Genomic DNA, 16953 nt, shown 5'->3' with positions numbered 1-16953 from the left:
CTTTAAATTTTGAATTAAATGAAAACTCCAACTATTTAGCTCAATAGATTTTCTTACCCAAATATCTTACAGTTTAGATATATATTTATAAATTACATGCTTCCAAATTTATTCATGATTGTCTTCTATCTTATAATGATTAGATCAAATAGAATCCACACCAACTATCTCTATTTTTGATAAGTTTTGAAGCTTTTTTTTGATCAAAAAGTTTAGAAGCTATAAATAGTAAAAATTATATTCACCTAACACTTTGCACAAAATAAAGGACACGTATTGACCGACCTAAAAGATGGGAAAAATTACATTTAACACTTACCTTGAATCAAATTCAATGGCATTATTGTAGAACGAGTCACAAACCAAGGGTACAATAATAAACACTCAATCTATATAATATACAACCCACCATCTCTCTACCTTCCTGGAGAGCATCAACAAACCACAAAGAGATAGAGAGAGAGAAAAAATATTTCGAAAGAGAACCTCAAAGAAGCTAATTATTGACAGTTTCGCCGCTAAGTTTACGTTTCTGAGCATTTCAACACCGCCATGTGTGGAGGAGCAATAATCTCCGATTTCATCCCACCGCCGAGGTCCCGCCGCGTCACGAGCGAGTTCATCTGGCCGGATCTGAAAAAAAAAGGGAAAGCTTCGAAGAAGAAGCGATCCGATTTCCTCGATCTGGAGGATGAGTTCGAGGCTGACTTTCAAGGGTTAAGGATGATTCATCTTTCGACTGCGAAGAAGAAGATGAATTCGACGTCGATGATGATGATGTCTTCGCCGATGTCAAGCCCTTTGTTTTCACCGCAGGTACCAAGCCAGCAGCTTCCCCTCCCACCACTGGTATTGATTCAAATCTTTTGAATTAGGGTTTTGTGTGTGTTTTTATGTGTTAAATGTTCAAAGTTTGGATTTTTATGAGCTTTGTTGTGGGTTAATCTCCGTATTCGTTTTTGTTTTTTGTTTTTTGTTTTTAGTTTTGTGTTTTGGATTGTTATTGCTCAATAGACAAAAGTTAAGATCTGAATAGCTTTTGAAGGAGACGAGAGATAGATCCTTTCTAGTTTTGTTTTGTTACTTTGTTTATTCGTAGACATATTGAGAGTTTGTCAAGTGGCAAAGGGTTTGACTTTTCTGTTTTTTAATGTGTGATCGCTTTGGTAAGCTCTTGAAATGATTTAGATCTTCCGGATCTTGGTTTTTCAGACGCTTTTTTTACTTAGTTTCTAGCGTTAAATATTGTTTCAAGTGTTGGGGAATGGTTGATACTGTTTATTTTGTTACTATGTTGATGTCCAGATCCAGTAGCTTCTGAGGAATTGATTCAGTTTTGTTTACGGTGTGTATTCGACCTTGCGTTGTGAGTTTTATCATATGATTGACTGATATTGTGTGTGATTTGACTTCATTAGGTCCAGTTTCTGGCGTAGAGTCTGGTGGGCAAGCTGAGAAATGTGCTAAGAGAAAGAGGAAGAATCAGTACAGAGGGATTAGGCAGCGCCCTTGGGGCAAATGGGCCGCTGAGATCCGTGATCCTAGAAAAGGCGCTAGAGAGTGGCTTGGAACATTCGACACCGCCGAGGAAGCAGCAAGAGCTTATGATGCAGCTGCACGCAGGATCCGTGGTAATAAAGCTAAGGTGAATTTCCCTGAGGAGATGGTCCCTAGCAAACGCCCTGCTGCCAAGACCAGCAATCTTAAGAAGCCAGTGGCTACAACTTTGGTTCAGCAGCCAACACATGTGAATCAGTACTGCAACAACTCCTTTAGTGACGTGAGTTTCACGGAACCGAAGCCTCAGGTGTTCAACAATCAGTTCTTTGATGTTGGAGGTAACAATGGATACCAGTATTTCAGTTCTGATCAGGGCAGTAACTCCTTGGACTGCTCTGAGTTTGGGTGGAGTGATCAAGGCCCCAAGACACCTGAGATCTCTTCAATGCTAGTCAACAACAACCAAGCTCCTTTCATTGAAGAAACCAACGCAGCCAAGAAGCTCAAAGCCAACTCTGGGGACGGGATAAGCAACAATGATGGTTCTGATGATCTGATGGCATACCTGAACAACGCCTTGTGGGAGTCTCCGTTGGAAGTGGAAGCTATGCTTGGCGCAGATGCTGCTACTATGACTCAGGAAGAGGCAAACCCAATGGACCTATGGAGCTTAGATGATATCAACTCCATGCTGGATGGTGGTGTCTTCTGAAGTGAGTGATGGGTTGCCTGGATTGTAAATAAAGCTGTGTGTTGGTTAGTTTTCAAGTCTATTGGTGAAAGACAAACAGCCTTAGCCTTGGTTTTACTTAAACTTCAGTTTGGTTTTTGTGTGTTGTCTTGCACAGGGTTTTGCTGTTGGGGGGAATGGTACAAGGCACACCTGGAGCTTTATCGTTGTCTTATGAGTCTCTTACCCATAGAGAGTGTCTCTTTTAAATTCCTGAAATAAAAGGGGGTGAGGAAGTATATAGAGTATATTATTATAATTTCTATCCAATGACTCTCTTCCTTGAGTTTTTTTTTTTGTATTTTTATGACAATTTATTAATGTTTTAAAAACTCTTTTTGGATTTTTCTTTTATAGTGTATCATCATCACCCTCTGAAGTGTTTGTTTTGTACCCCAAAAAACTTATATAGAACTGTTTGGAACCTCTGTTTGTTCTATGGATCTTCTGTGTCTAAAAAAACCTTTGCTTCGTAGATGATTTGATATTGTGAAATGCTATATTCTTTACTTATTCATCGTATATAATTCAAACAGCTTCGCTTTTAATCTCTTTAAAAAGGAGAATAGATTCGGAAAATATAACTAGATAAAATCAAGTTTCTTGTAAACTTTCTCGTGAACCTTTTGATGAAAATACTCCCAAGTGCTGACAAGTGAGGAGAGAATAATTAAAGAAAATGCGCCTAAATGATTCTGTAGGGCACTATGAAAAGTGGTTACAATGTATGATCAACGAGGCTGTGACTAATTCTCACATTTTAGTTTGTTAACAAACATTTTAGTAGTTAAGATCACTCAACGTGATCGTTGACAAAGAACTGCTTACCAAAAAGAAGAAAATAAAACACACAAAAAAATTACTTACATCTGATTTGGAATTCTTTTAATTTAATTAAACGAATCATACGAACACTTAATTTGATTCAAGGTTTTATTGGTGAAACCAAAACCAAGCATACACTGCTTAATTGTGTTTGCATGATTCTAAACAACATTTGCTTTTCAAATCTTTTAAGTAAACTGCATTAGTTCAATGGCCTTATATATTTTTGTATATGTGAAGAAGTTCTATATGTAATAGCTTAAAATGCATGTTCTCTTTGTCTTTGGTAAAATAAGGTTTAAAGAAGTGAAGAAGGCTTGTTGTTGGAGTGGACCGTTAAGGGAAGCAGTTCGTATGGATATAGATCAGGAACGTTCCTTGATTGAAACTTTTAACTAAAGCGTGGTTGCTCACCACAAAGAGAAAACAACTGACGAAAATGAAAAGATTTACGCCGACAAAATAAAGATTTTTTTGGGGTCAAAATAACGATTTACATTTGATTTTGTATTCTTTTGATTTGATTAAACTAATCAGTTCACATGATACAGTTAGTTTTCCATTGACCAGCAGTCCCGTGAAAGACAAGAAACTGATATATAGCTTTTACATTCAATTGTTTCAAGCATATTTTTATCCAAAGTTTGACTGACCAATACAAATGTATTATATTTTATATAGTTCCCTCTCATTTTATAATCACATTTAGACTATTCAAAGAGGACATTTTGTAATTTAAGTTTGGAAAATCAAAAACGAAACTGTCCAGAAACGTCCAGCATCATTTCTCTTCATTTTGTTTCTAGCTGGCTTTTGACTCACTATCACCTATATAAACACAGTTACACAGGCGTTGTTCTGCTTATATATCACACAACGATTTTATACAAAAAGAACTAGCTTAAAATATAGACTTCATATGGCAAACAATGAGCGATTTTATTCGATATTATTACTCTTTTCGACTATAGTTTCATCGATCAATTTAATAAGCAGCGAGAAAAGTCTGCCAACGAACCAGGCAGCATTGTTCGTGTTCGGAGACTCCGTGTTCGACGTTGGCAATAACAATTACATCAACACACACCGAGCTGCTCAGGCTAATGTTTGGCCGTATGGCCAAACCACGTTCAAGTTTCCGACCGGGAGAAATTCTGACGGCCGTTTGATTCCAGATTTTATCGGTACATTTCAAAAAGCACATATCCATCATATTTGCATAATTTTTCATTTAATCTAATAATCTATACATTTTCCTGGAATATTTTTGCTATAAATGCAGCGGAATACGCTTGGCTACCATTGATACCGCCTTATCTACAACCTGGAAATGGCGTCAATCAGTTTACTTACGGCGTTAATTTCGCTTCTGCCGGCGCCGGAGCTTTGGTCGAAACATATCAACCACAGGTATTTAATTATTAAATTTTCTTAACATCATTTTCTCGTTATATGTAGTTTCAAAGGTACTTGAAAAAAAATCTAGGGTTACTTTATAATCTCTACTCTATCTAAATAGTGTAAAACATATTATCTGTGTATAGAATGTGATACCGTTGGGAAGCCAGTTAAACAACTTCAAAAATGTGGAGAAAATGTTGAAAGATAAACTAGGAGGAGATGCAGAGACCAAGAGGATAATCTCAAGAGCTGTTTATCTCATTCAAATTGGTCCTAACGACTATTTTTATCCTTTCTCCATTAACGCCTCCCATTTTGAATCCAATAGCAAAGACAAATTCGTGGATTATGTTATCGGTAACACCACGACTGTGATCGAGGTATTTATATCTATTTATATATGGACTAACTATAATTCGATACAAAGCTCTTTTCACTATGCTACACTAGTAACTAATCCTGTTTTATAATGTTTTTGACTATTCTTTGTAGGGAATTTATAAACTGGGAGGAAGGAAGTTTGGGCTCATGAACATGGGTCGACTTGACTGTGTTCCGGGATTGCTAACAATGGATCCAAATAGAGTAGGATCATGTTTTGAACCCATCACTGAGTTGATAAAACTTCACAACATAAGGATTCCAAATGTCTTGAGAGATTTACAGCGTCGATTACCTGGTTTCAAGTACTCGCTCTTCGACTCCTACACTGCTGGAACCGAAGCTATGGAGAATCCCCAAAAATATGGTATCAAGCTGTGTGTGTTATTTACTTTTGTTTTAAAATCATGTGTCATATATATAAAATAGTGTCTCATATATATGCGAGGGCCCAAATATAATGCATGTTTTGATTGTGAATTTCGTTTTGATAACTAGGGTTTAAGGAAGTGAAGAAGGCTTGTTGTGGAAGTGGACCGTTCAGGGGAAGCAGTACGTGTGGGTACCGAGCAGGAACGTCACGTGATTTCGAGTTATGCGAGAATGTTAGTAACTACATGTTCTTTGATGGCTCACACACGTCTGAGAAGGCTAATCAACAGACCGCTGAGTTGATGTGGGACGGTCCGTCCGATCTTGTTGGACCCTATACTCTCAAGACCTTGTTTCAAAACTTCTAAATTAGTTGAAAGATTGATCGATGAATCCAGAACATGTGTGTTATGAACGACAATAAATTTGATGGTTGTATACTCAAACTCAAATGAATAAATATTATAATATATACTCAAACTCAAATATTTTTTTTTTTGTTAAAATACTCAAACTCAAATATTACTACACCAAGTTGATATGGGACGGTCCGATCTTGTTGGACCCTATACTCTCAAGACCTTGTTTCAAAACTTCTAAATTAGTTGAAAGATTGATCGATGATCCAGAACATGTGTGTTACGAACGACAATAAATTTCATGGTTGTACTCAAATGAATAAATAGTATAATATATAGGGCTGGGATGAATCTGCATATCCTGAGGAATCTGAATCCGAATTCTTCGGATTCGGAGTCGGATTCGAAACTTCCTGATAACCGGAATCCGAATATCTAGATATCATATGATCCGTGGATATCCGGATCCGGATTCATAAAAAATAAAATATTTTTAAAAATCAAAAATTTTAAATAATACATAAATAAATACTTATACAATATTTATAAATATAAATATGAATATACTATTAAAAATTAAAATATAATATTATAAAACTAATTTTAAGAATAAATGTTAATATACCAAATATAATTATTGATAAAATTAATAAAAATTAATATATTTTAAAAAGACCAATCCGGATCCGGATATCCGGACGTCAAAATTAAGATATCCAGTTCCAGATTTGGTTTTGACGGATCTTTGATTTTACTATCCGGATCTGGGTGCTTCCGATATCCTATTTTCGGAATGGATTCGAAGAGAATCTCAGATCAAATCTGGATCCCGAATAATAAATCCCATGTCTAATAATATATACTCAAACTCAAATATTTCTACACCAAAATACTTAAAGCATCAAAAATAATGATACAAGCAGATTGAAATTGACGTTTGGGATTTTCGATCATTCTAATTTAGGTCAACTTTGACCACACGAGTAGAGGTGGATGTTCGGATACCTATTCGGATCCGGTATCAATTCGCATTCGGTGTGTGACTATATAGATTTAGGTTTTTGGATCAAAAATTTTAGTTCTATTCGTGTATTTCTAAATTTTGACTCAGGATCGGTTTGGACTTTTGTGGGTACGAATTCGGATAACCCATTTAAATTATTTTTAAAATTTAAAATTCATTATATACTTAAAATTTTTCAAAATCTATAAACAAAATAATATATTACATATAAATTTGAAAAACATATGTCAAAGTATCTAAATTTAACATATAAATTGATTTTGTTTAAAATATTTGGATAAAAAATCAATATATATTTTTAAATATTTTGAACAACTTAAAAATATTTTATATATTTTGGATTTTTAATATACATTAAATCAAAAATAGTTAATATATTTAGAATATATAAATCTATTTCATGTACATTCATGTATGCTTCGGTCTGGGTCAAATTCGGTTTTGGTTCTCTGCCAAAATTTGAACCCGACTTGGATATTTAGTCAGTTTCGACTCAAGTTCGATACTATTTTCGAATTGGATTCGATTCTGTTTTTAGGATTTAGATTTTTAACACAACAGATTTTAATCAACAGTATGCGATTCTTTTCTTTTTAACGGTATGCGATTCTTGTATGGACCTTTTAGAGGAAATGGGCCGTTTTATTATTGGTCAAGGATGTAAAGCCCATTGTTATTTCCGTAATATTTCTGGTTTTACTTTCGGGCCCAAGATTAAAGCCTTAATTAGGTCAACGTCATTTTAATCTCGTTAATCATTCTTGTTACTTTTTCTGGGTGTAATCCAATGTTTAAAAAACTGACCGGCTAACAAACCGAAAATATTTTGGTCATGTGTTGCTGTGATTCAATCGAATTCAAACTAAGTTCGATCACATTCAATTGGATTAAATTTAATTTACTAATATTTTATAAATAATAGGCATATATATAATCATATCATATCAAATCGAACTAATTGTACGACTTTGTGACCTTAATCGAGAGTTTAACGGGAGTTGTTCATCAATTTTAGAAACATAATTAAGAACTAAAAGAAAAAAGTAAAAGTAAAATTTATCTATTAGGTTCAATCGATAATTGGTTTCTGGGTTTTAACGAGTTTTAGCGAGTTTTATTAGGTTTTTAAATATTAGTTTTTCTTCACAAAATCCAAACTTTATTTATCTTGGATCACCGGATTTATCAGATCAACCGTGGGTCCGTATCAGTTTTCAAAACACTGAGTATGAGGCTTTGGTTTTTGGTCGATTCTGAGTCGGGTCTTTTTGAGTACGAATATTCTTGACTAATTATGTTAAGTAAATACTAAGAAATATAATATGTTATAAATTTTATGAATAAAATTTTAAAATGATTTCTCAAATGCATATGGCATAGGTGTATAATTATACAACTTGACATATTTAATATAGATACCAAAAAGATATTAAATTAAATTAATATATTACAAATATAATTTAAAAACACACACACAAATTTAAAACTTAAGTTTCTAAAAAAAAAACAAAAATATACCCGCCTTTTAAAAGGGCGGGTCATAATCAATACTATTAAAATATGAACATGTCCTGTTGATAATAGTTGGGTCCAATAAAAAATATCATTGCTATATATAACTGCTTATGTGTGTATATATAACGTTATCTGGAAGAAAAAGAATAATTATTCACGGTTACAAAACGTAAGATACAATAACTAACAATTTTTATAACTGCTTCTACATCCTATCATTCCAACTTTTTTGGTAAAATCTAGAAAAAATATACAACTCTTTTATATACACACATATAAATAACAAAAATATTTTCATAACCACTAATATCCTATTTTAAGCAATACGTACATAACAAATTATATTTTCACAAAACCAAATATATCCTACTAAATTCTGATAGTATTGATTATTGAGATTATATATACAAAATCGATTTGCGTGTGCAGGTTATAAGTATTTTATGCGGGGTTGAGAATGGATTGGTGGATTTTGGATCGCGGCTACCCGTCGATCCGTAAAGTATTTAAAAAATAATAACTAAAAAAATAAATATTTTTTAAATACAGGAATTTGAAATTTAAAATTTAAATCCTGTATAAATTTTTTAATATAAATATATTTTTATAATAACTAAATTATATAATAATTTTTAAAATATATATAACCCGCATATAACCATAAAATTAAGCGGAGCGGGTACGGATACAAAATTATTTGTTTGCGGATTGTGCGAGTCATATTTTTTAACCAAAATAAAATTGAAAATCCGCCGGTTGGCGGGTCAGCGCGGCGAGTTTGACCCGTAACCCAGTTTTAACCGTGCGTATATCAGATCAGTTTTTAAATTGCTATTATTTAATAAAATATATTTTGATTAAAATTTATACACAAATATGATTACGAAAATACAAATATAATCAGAAATAAAAACAAATATCCAAAATTAAATTTAAAACAAAAAGTACCCGCTCTTTTAAGGGCGGGTCAAAATCTAATATATTCTATTAATTCTGCAGTGTGTCCTATTGATATATGTTGGGTCTATTTAAAAAAAAAAACAAGGAAGCAATGTAAGTGGTTATACACGACATATTTATAGGTCATTTTCTTTTGTAACTGCACCATTTATTATTTCTTTATATAACCATGATTTGTTTATTACTTCCATTTGATTCCCTCATTTCTGGACCTAATTATGTAAAAATCGGCGGTTTCATACAACAATAATCAGTTTTTTTCCTTTTTCTGACATCAATCTTTTCTTTTTGATTATATTACACTGTTCTAAATTAGAATTAGAATTATTAAAGCAAATTATCATTTTAATCTGTTACAGACCATATTAAATCAGGATCTATATGAACAGCATTAACACAGTCCCAATAATAATACTAATATCAACATAGGTAATGAATTTTAAGGTATATATCAATATTATTAAAACAAAAACATGCCTTGTTCATAATAGTTGGATCCAATTTAAAAAAAAAAACTATATGTAATTGCTTATATCTGCGTATTAATATAGCTGTTAAAAGAGTTTGAGTAATATTATAACGTAAATGGTTAAGAATGATAATTGCTAAACCTAAATTCGTGGAGAAGCTATAACTACACCCGTCTTTATTTAAATCATGTATATAATTTATCATTATAAATATTTTTTTACAATAATTAAATTAAATAATGATTTTTAAAATATATATAACCCGCTGATAACCATAAAATTAAGCGGAGCGGGTGTTGGTACAAAATTATTTGTTTGCGGGTTGTAGGGTCATATTTTGTAACCAAAAAATTTTGAAAACCCGCGGGTTGGCAGATCAGCAGAGCGAGTTCGACCCGTAATCCACCCTTAATCGTGCATATATTGAATCAATTTTTAAATTGCTATTATTTAATAAAATATATTTTGATTAAAATTTATACAAAAATATGATTACCAAAAAAATATAATCAGAAAGAAAAAAATATCAAAAATTAAATTTAAAACAAAAATTATACCCGCTCTTTGTCAAAAACTAGTTCTTGTTACTTTTTCTGGGTGTAGTCCAATGTTTAAAAAACTGACCGGTTAACAAACCGAAAATATTTTGGTCATGTGTTGCTGTGATTCAATCGAATTCAAACTAAGTTCGATCACATTCAATTGGATTAAATTTAATTTACTAATATTTTATAAATAATAGGCATATATATATATATATATATATATATATATATATCATATCAAATATTTTTTGGATAGCCATAATATTTAAAAGAACCTTAGAAAATAACAACTAAAATGTAACAAAAGTACTAAAATAAATTAATAGTTCATATATAAAATCATACGAAAATCATATTTAAAATTTAGTTTCCAAGATCTTTATCATTTTAAATCTTCATCACTTTTTAAAAAATTATATACACATTAGTCAAAAATTATATTTTAAAATATAACAAGTGTTTTGTTCTTTTATAAATTTTACAAATTTTATAAACGTGAATATTTTAAGGGACCCATGTTTTAATTAAAGTCTTCAACATAAATGATCAAGAAATAAAATTTAAATAAAGTGAGAAGTAGATAAAGACAATACTATGATGTGAAAATTAAATTTTGTGAATTTATAATTGTGAGTTGTAGAGATGTCAAAAGAAAAAAAATAAGAGGCGATAATTTATTAATCATAAATCTTAATTTTTTTTTATTTTAAAAGAAAATTGTTAATTATTATTCACAATTTGGTTTATATACGAATCAAAGTTTTTTCAATGAAAATTCATTGGGTTGCCGGTTCCCGATTATTTGACACTTCAATAGTTCAATTTTACTTGGGTTTTGGCATTAATCTAACCGAAATTATTGTCTTGTTCTTGGTATAATCCGGTCAGACCGCCGGTCGGATCCAGATTTAAAAACATTGGTGTAATCTTGTTACTTTCTTTTATTTTTCTTGAAAAATCTTGTTACTTTTTTTCCAAGACGAATCTGATTCTAGATCCCTACACCACCGTGTTTATATTATTTCTTTCCAAAAGAAAGATACTAGAATTTGAGAAAATACATCAACAACACCGGTCAAACATTCTTATCATGATAATTATAAGTTTTGGCACTACATCGGCAAAAGCTTTAGAAATTTCTCACGTTCAGGGTCGTGTGCAAAGGTAAGTCCACAATTATAACGTAAATCTCAGATCACATCAGCTATTTTTTCCTTTTCTCTAACAGAACACCGTTGCATTTTCAAATTCAGTTGACAAATCCAACATAAACAGTACCTTTGAATGTAAAACTTCCCTTAACAATTATAATATTACTTCTGGTTATTTTCAATTTTACATGTTTGCTTTTCCAAGTCCAACTTCAAGACCAGATAACATGACATTGAGAGTCGATCAACTGAATAAAATAATACAATTTACAAATGTATATTCTAATAAATGGGTCGTTAGAAGGTACCTATACTATTGGTAATTATTAACTATTTGAGGCTGTATTGTGAACTCCGCAGCCGTATACAAAAATACATAACTATTTTTCTTTTGCAAAAATACAAATTATTATCTGAGTCTGTCTTCGTCGAAACTCCGCAGCCAAATTAAAATATGATCGAGTCTTGGATGAAAAATTATATTCAAAGTCGTACAACTGAAATATAAATGATTACAAAGACAAGCAACTTGACCAAGTTACAATTGTAAAACATACTATAATATTCAACATCTTGTGTATATATATAACGGACCAGCTAACAGTTCTGTCTAGGAAGAAAAAGAAACTACAACCGAAACATGGCAAGTTCTAAATTTAGCTTGATGATCACCATCTTATTCATCTGCACGTTAAGCTTATCGTTCGGCTCGATTTCTTGCAAGAACGATTTCGTTACAAACCAAGCCGCTTTGTTCGTGTTCGGAGATTCTCTGTTCGAAGCTGGAAACAACAACTACTTCGATTCTCTCCCTGGCTTCCGGTCAAATTACTGGCCGTATGGTAAAACAACGTTTCAGTTTCCGACGGGACGGGTTTCCGATGGACGAACAATGATAGATTTTATCGGTAAATCATCACAACATCTTCTTACGTTTAAATTGTTTTTGTTTAGACAAATGTTTTAACCTAATTGATTTACACTGTGTTTTTATTTATGTTACCATACTAATGCATGTTGCTGATTTTGGACGTTGCAGCTGAAGATGCTTGGTTACCATTGCTCCCACCAAATCTACAGCCTGGTTACAGCAGCAGTCAACTAACCTACGGTCTTAATTTCGCCACCACAGCCGCCGGAGTATTTGCTGCAACTTTTCCTGGAGTGGTAATTAATCTCTTTTGAAACAAAACATAAATAACCAAGTTGATATGTTTGACTAAAATCATTGACTTTTTTTGTTTCACCAAAGTCAAAAGACTTGGGAACGCAGCTAAGCAGCTTCAAGAACGCAACGCGAGTGTTGGGATCCAAACTAGGAGATGCAGAGGCGAGAAGAGTCATCTCAAAAGCTGTTTATCTCTTTCACATCGGAGCAAATGACTATCAATACCCTTTCTTTGCAAATACCACAACTATTACTACCACTACCAAAGAGAGATTCGTTGATTTCGTTATTGGTAACACAACCAACGTCATCGAGGTAAATAACATATTTAATAACTTTACGCAGAGATAAATATTAATTGAAAAAAATTATCTGAATAAATGTGATCATTTCTTTAGGAATTGTATAAAATGGGAGCAAGGAAGTTCGGGTTCTTGACCTTAGGTCCATACGGTTGTACACCAAGCATGTCGATAACTGACCCGACAAAGATAGGATCATGTTTTGAACCGGTCTCGGAGCTGATCAACCTCCATAACCAAGAATTCCCTAAAGTTTTGAGGCGTCTAGAGCGCCAACTATCAGGATTTAAATACTCTCTTCACGACTTTCACACTTCCCTGCTCCAAAGAATCAACAGTCCTTTAAGATACGGTTTCAAGCAAGGGAAGATGGCATGCTGCGGAAGTGGACCGTTAAGGGGAGTCAATACATGTGGATACCGAAATGGACCGTCGCAAGGTTACCAGCTATGCGAAAACGCTGATGATTACATCTTCTTTGATCCTTCTCATTTGACGGAGAAGGCTCATGGACAGATCGCTGAGCTGATATGGAACGGATCGCCTAATGTCACTGCACCTTACAATCTCAAAACATTATTTGGACTCTAGGCTTTTTTTATAATGTAAACTGTTTTATTTTATTTTATTTTGTACTTGTGCATGAAAAATAATATGAGTTTTACACACATGTACACCTTAAAACATAGAGGAGACTGAACTTTTATTTTCTGAAAACTTGCTTACAACTATTTATACAGAACTGGATCTCTTAAGCCCTAGAAACCAAAACCATAATCGTTGGATAAGTGTCTCATTCTGGACCGCTGCATACAGATCGACAGTGGCTTGAATTTTGTTGTGCAATACTACTTCTCCAGCTGGTTTCACAACCCTTAAGACCAAATACAACTCTGTTTCAGTTTTGAATGAAACACAAACGCTCAATCCTGTTGAACTGGGCTTTGCATTATGTCTCTGAGGTCCACAACCATTCTTCGTTTTTGACCCATGACTGAGCCCATTTTGTCATATTCCTTTCCACACAGCTCTGTTTTGGAAGCAGAGTAGTATTACTCCCATGATATACTTTTGTGCCTGCCACGCATAAATATAGTGATATCCGATCTATAGAGCAAATAAGAAAAAATGGGAATACTTCGAGCAGAGTATTTATTCTGATACACATAATCATAAACCAAATTCACTTCAAAACCAAAGGAGATGATAACTTTATAAAATTTTTGGTAGTATTGACGAGAAATTTTTTTTATTCCATAGATGGATTTCTTTAATTTGCAAACTATACATTTTACATTATCTAAGACAGAATTTTCTGGTTGCACCATATAAATCGTTTCTTCAATGTTTCCACTGAAAAACGATGTCTTAATATCCATATGATGAAACTCCAAATGTAACAAGGCTCATGATTATTCTAAAAGAACCCATCAAAGATACCAATTTTTTATTATTTCTTCATGTTCCATTAGAAATATTATATAATCACCTGGAATAGCATTTCTTCTAATTCGTGTGGATTGCCTAAGAGAAATTTGATCTTGCTGCACTGGTTTTTAAGAATTTGGAGTTTGACCTTCTTGTACGGTATCAGCGACAATCTGAATTGGAGGGAAGACTTCATTATCAACCTGAGGATCCAAATTTATTTCATCAGAAGTAACTATACAAATTGGTATGCGTACCAGAACCGATTCTTCCTCAAAGGTGAGATCCTTAACCTTATTTCTCCTCTCATAATTATTGGGACCGTAAAACTTATACCCACATAAGCGCTCCAAATAACCAATAAAGTAACTGCTAACTGTTCTTGAGTCCAGTTTCTTTTCATACGGCTTGTAAGGCTTTGTCTCAGCTGGACATCCCCATATCCAAGGTATTTTAGACTATGTTTTCGACCAGTACAAAGCTCATAAGGGGTTTTAGCAGTTGATTTAGTTTGTACATGATCAAACCTTCCCTAGGATATTCCACTCTTATTTTGGTTGGATCGAACAAGGACAGATGACAGATGGTCAATTTTTGGGATGGATATATGAATGACAGTTTATGGACAGATAGATGGATCGGTAAGTTACACTTAAGTTGCGGAATTCCCTCAGATTGACCGCTCTCTTATCTGAATATGACACACCAGCCAACATGAGAGGTTGTTGATTTGCTTTGGGTTTGCATACCTCCACAATTATCAGAATGTTCATAAGAACAATGAATCATCAAATATAGAGAAAAATGCTGTTTTATAAAATGATGATTGAAACTTCTGGTATAGGTTTGACATACTTAAATAGAAAACTTAAGATTTATTGCATGATCAGCATAGAAAACATAAGACTTGCTGCATGAACAACATAGAAAACATAAAACAAACAATGTAATAAATAGTTAGGTGGTTGTTGAGAAAATGTAATAGATAAAAGTGGTAACGGTAGTTGCAGCTGCTTTTTCTAATTTTCGTCCAAGGCTTCTTCTTCACTTTTCTTACTCAATATTCTGATCAAGCACAAGCCTAAATACCAATTTTAGAATCCCAACATGTCCATCAACCAAACCAGAAGCCTCTCTCTGTCTAAAACACCATGAATGAGCCTAATAAGATCATTTAGAAAATCTCTTAGGTTGTGCATCACCTTTTAGCCAACCTTTCACGAACTAATCCATCATTTCTCTTTGTATGTTGCTGGTCCTGGTTACAGCATCCCCCCCCCCCCCTTTAAAATAGATTTGACTTCAAATATTTTTTTCCTTCAAGGATGAATGAACCAACTTTATTCAGCTACAAGTTTACTATTTTTTTGGCCATGGTGTTTCTTTTGATCATGTACGCACACGGACCTTCTCCTGGATTAAAGATGAAGTTCTACAGCCACTTGACATTTCTTAGATGCTCCACAATGCTATCATTAAACGAAACAAGCGATCTAGTCAAAATTTCAAATGAAAATGACTTGTGTGTTTCACCCCTTGTTCTAAAAGCGACCGAGTTACCGAGTAATCGTACGTAAACTCGTGAATTGTGTAGTCGCCGTGGCAATTTTGTCCAGTTCGGATGCATTCTATGCTAGCCCGTGTTTTGACCGCGTTGGTATACGGTTCGCGGCCGCATAATGTTGTTTTCGGAAAGCTAAAAAGTCTCTGAAAAGTGTGTATATTTGTAGATCTGATGTAATTATAATGTACATATCAAGAAAAGCAAGTGAAAACAAAATAAAAAATAAAATGAGAATCATGGATGCATGTGTTTGGTTGCATAAGAGAGTAAAGAAGGAACAAGATGAAGACATCTTTGTCTTTTTTGTAGTTCACAAAATAAAATAAACAAAAAAAACTATAAAATATGATCGTTCTTGGGTTGAACCACATTTTGACGGACCCAAATGAACTAAGACAAATCATTAACCTAAACTATAATAATTTTTTAAACCCACATATATATATTAAAAATTAAAATTTTATTAAAATTCCTTGAGTACTTCCCGATTTCTTTCCGATTTTTTGATATCTCACTAGGTCTTGATCAGCCGCACGCGTTCCGCCTAGAAAGTTTTCAAACGAGGGTTTCACCAAGATCAAAGACAGTAAGATGCTCTACACCTAGAGCTGGGAATTTGAGCATTTACCCGCGGGTCCCGCCCCGTTTGACCCGCTGCGGGGCGGGTGCGGATCGGCCAATTCGAAAAATTTAACATGCGGGTGCGGATGCGAGTTTGAAAGGAACCAGGACGTTCTGAACAGGATGCTCCTCTTTGAATGTTGGAAAGTGGTATATCAATTATATCTTTTTGACTAAGTGCTCCTGATTATGGTTCTGCCTCTTTGAGTTCTGATATGGCAGCAACTGACTCTTGGTTCTCTGCTCCTAGGGATGAACGTGGGTTTGTAAGTTGCTGATGGATCTTCTTCTTGAAGCACACAACCATGTCTCCAAGCCTTTGCGCTTTGCTTTATTTGGCCGACCGAATCTGCCCAGCTTATTTTGATGGTGGTTCAGACCAAGAGATACACTTCTCATTAAGTTGTTTACTCTTTCTGGTGGCTGTATGGCAGGGTTTTTAAACCTATCACGATTTAGACTCCTTTTCTGATTTAGTACCAGAACATTGACTGTTTTTTGTATCTATTGTCTGATGACCTCTTGAAATTGTTGGATGTGCAAGTTGTCAGAACACCTTTGCTTTGCTTTCTTCATCTCAAGTTTCATCTTTCTCTGGTTTATTAGCTCATAAGTCTTCCTGTTTCTTTCAATCATC

General features: G+C 33.6%; 3 protein-coding genes and 1 long non-coding RNA gene across 4 annotated transcripts; all 4 read left to right on the top strand.

The window, feature by feature from the left end:
- Positions 1-409: 409 nt before the first annotated feature.
- LOC108861647 (ethylene-responsive transcription factor RAP2-2-like) lies at positions 410-2656 on the top strand. Its single transcript, XM_057011318.1, is given in 4 exon segments — positions 410-715; positions 718-849; positions 1419-2256; positions 2349-2656. Coding segments are annotated over 3 exon segments (1089 nt in total). The 5' UTR covers positions 410-552; the 3' UTR covers positions 2213-2256; positions 2349-2656.
- A 145-nt stretch (positions 2657-2801) lies between these two features.
- LOC108859921 (GDSL esterase/lipase 1-like) lies at positions 2802-5689 on the top strand. The gene is made up of 5 exons (XM_018633820.2): positions 2802-4239; positions 4338-4465; positions 4600-4836; positions 4949-5204; positions 5336-5689. The coding sequence occupies exons 1-5, from the start codon at positions 3975-3977 to the stop codon at positions 5575-5577; spliced, it is 1128 nt and encodes a 375-aa protein (XP_018489322.1). The 5' UTR covers positions 2802-3974; the 3' UTR covers positions 5578-5689.
- A 6141-nt stretch (positions 5690-11830) lies between these two features.
- LOC108860256 (GDSL esterase/lipase 4) lies at positions 11831-13371 on the top strand. Its single transcript, XM_018634156.2, has 4 exons — positions 11831-12141; positions 12273-12400; positions 12486-12716; positions 12800-13371. The coding sequence occupies exons 1-4, from the start codon at positions 11874-11876 to the stop codon at positions 13292-13294; spliced, it is 1122 nt and encodes a 373-aa protein (XP_018489658.1). The 5' UTR covers positions 11831-11873; the 3' UTR covers positions 13295-13371.
- Positions 13372-16327: 2956 nt separating this feature from the next.
- On the top strand, positions 16328-16953 carry LOC108860749 (uncharacterized). Its single transcript, XR_001950741.2, has 2 exons — positions 16328-16466; positions 16567-16953. It is a non-coding gene; the product is annotated as an uncharacterized LOC108860749 (long non-coding RNA).

The sequence above is a fragment of the Raphanus sativus genome, chromosome 5, assembly GCF_000801105.2.
Source record: "Raphanus sativus cultivar WK10039 chromosome 5, ASM80110v3, whole genome shotgun sequence".
Lineage (NCBI taxonomy): Eukaryota > Viridiplantae > Streptophyta > Magnoliopsida > Brassicales > Brassicaceae > Raphanus > Raphanus sativus.
Note: the sequence above shows the minus strand (reverse complement) of the source record. Positions and strands in the feature narration are given on the sequence as shown.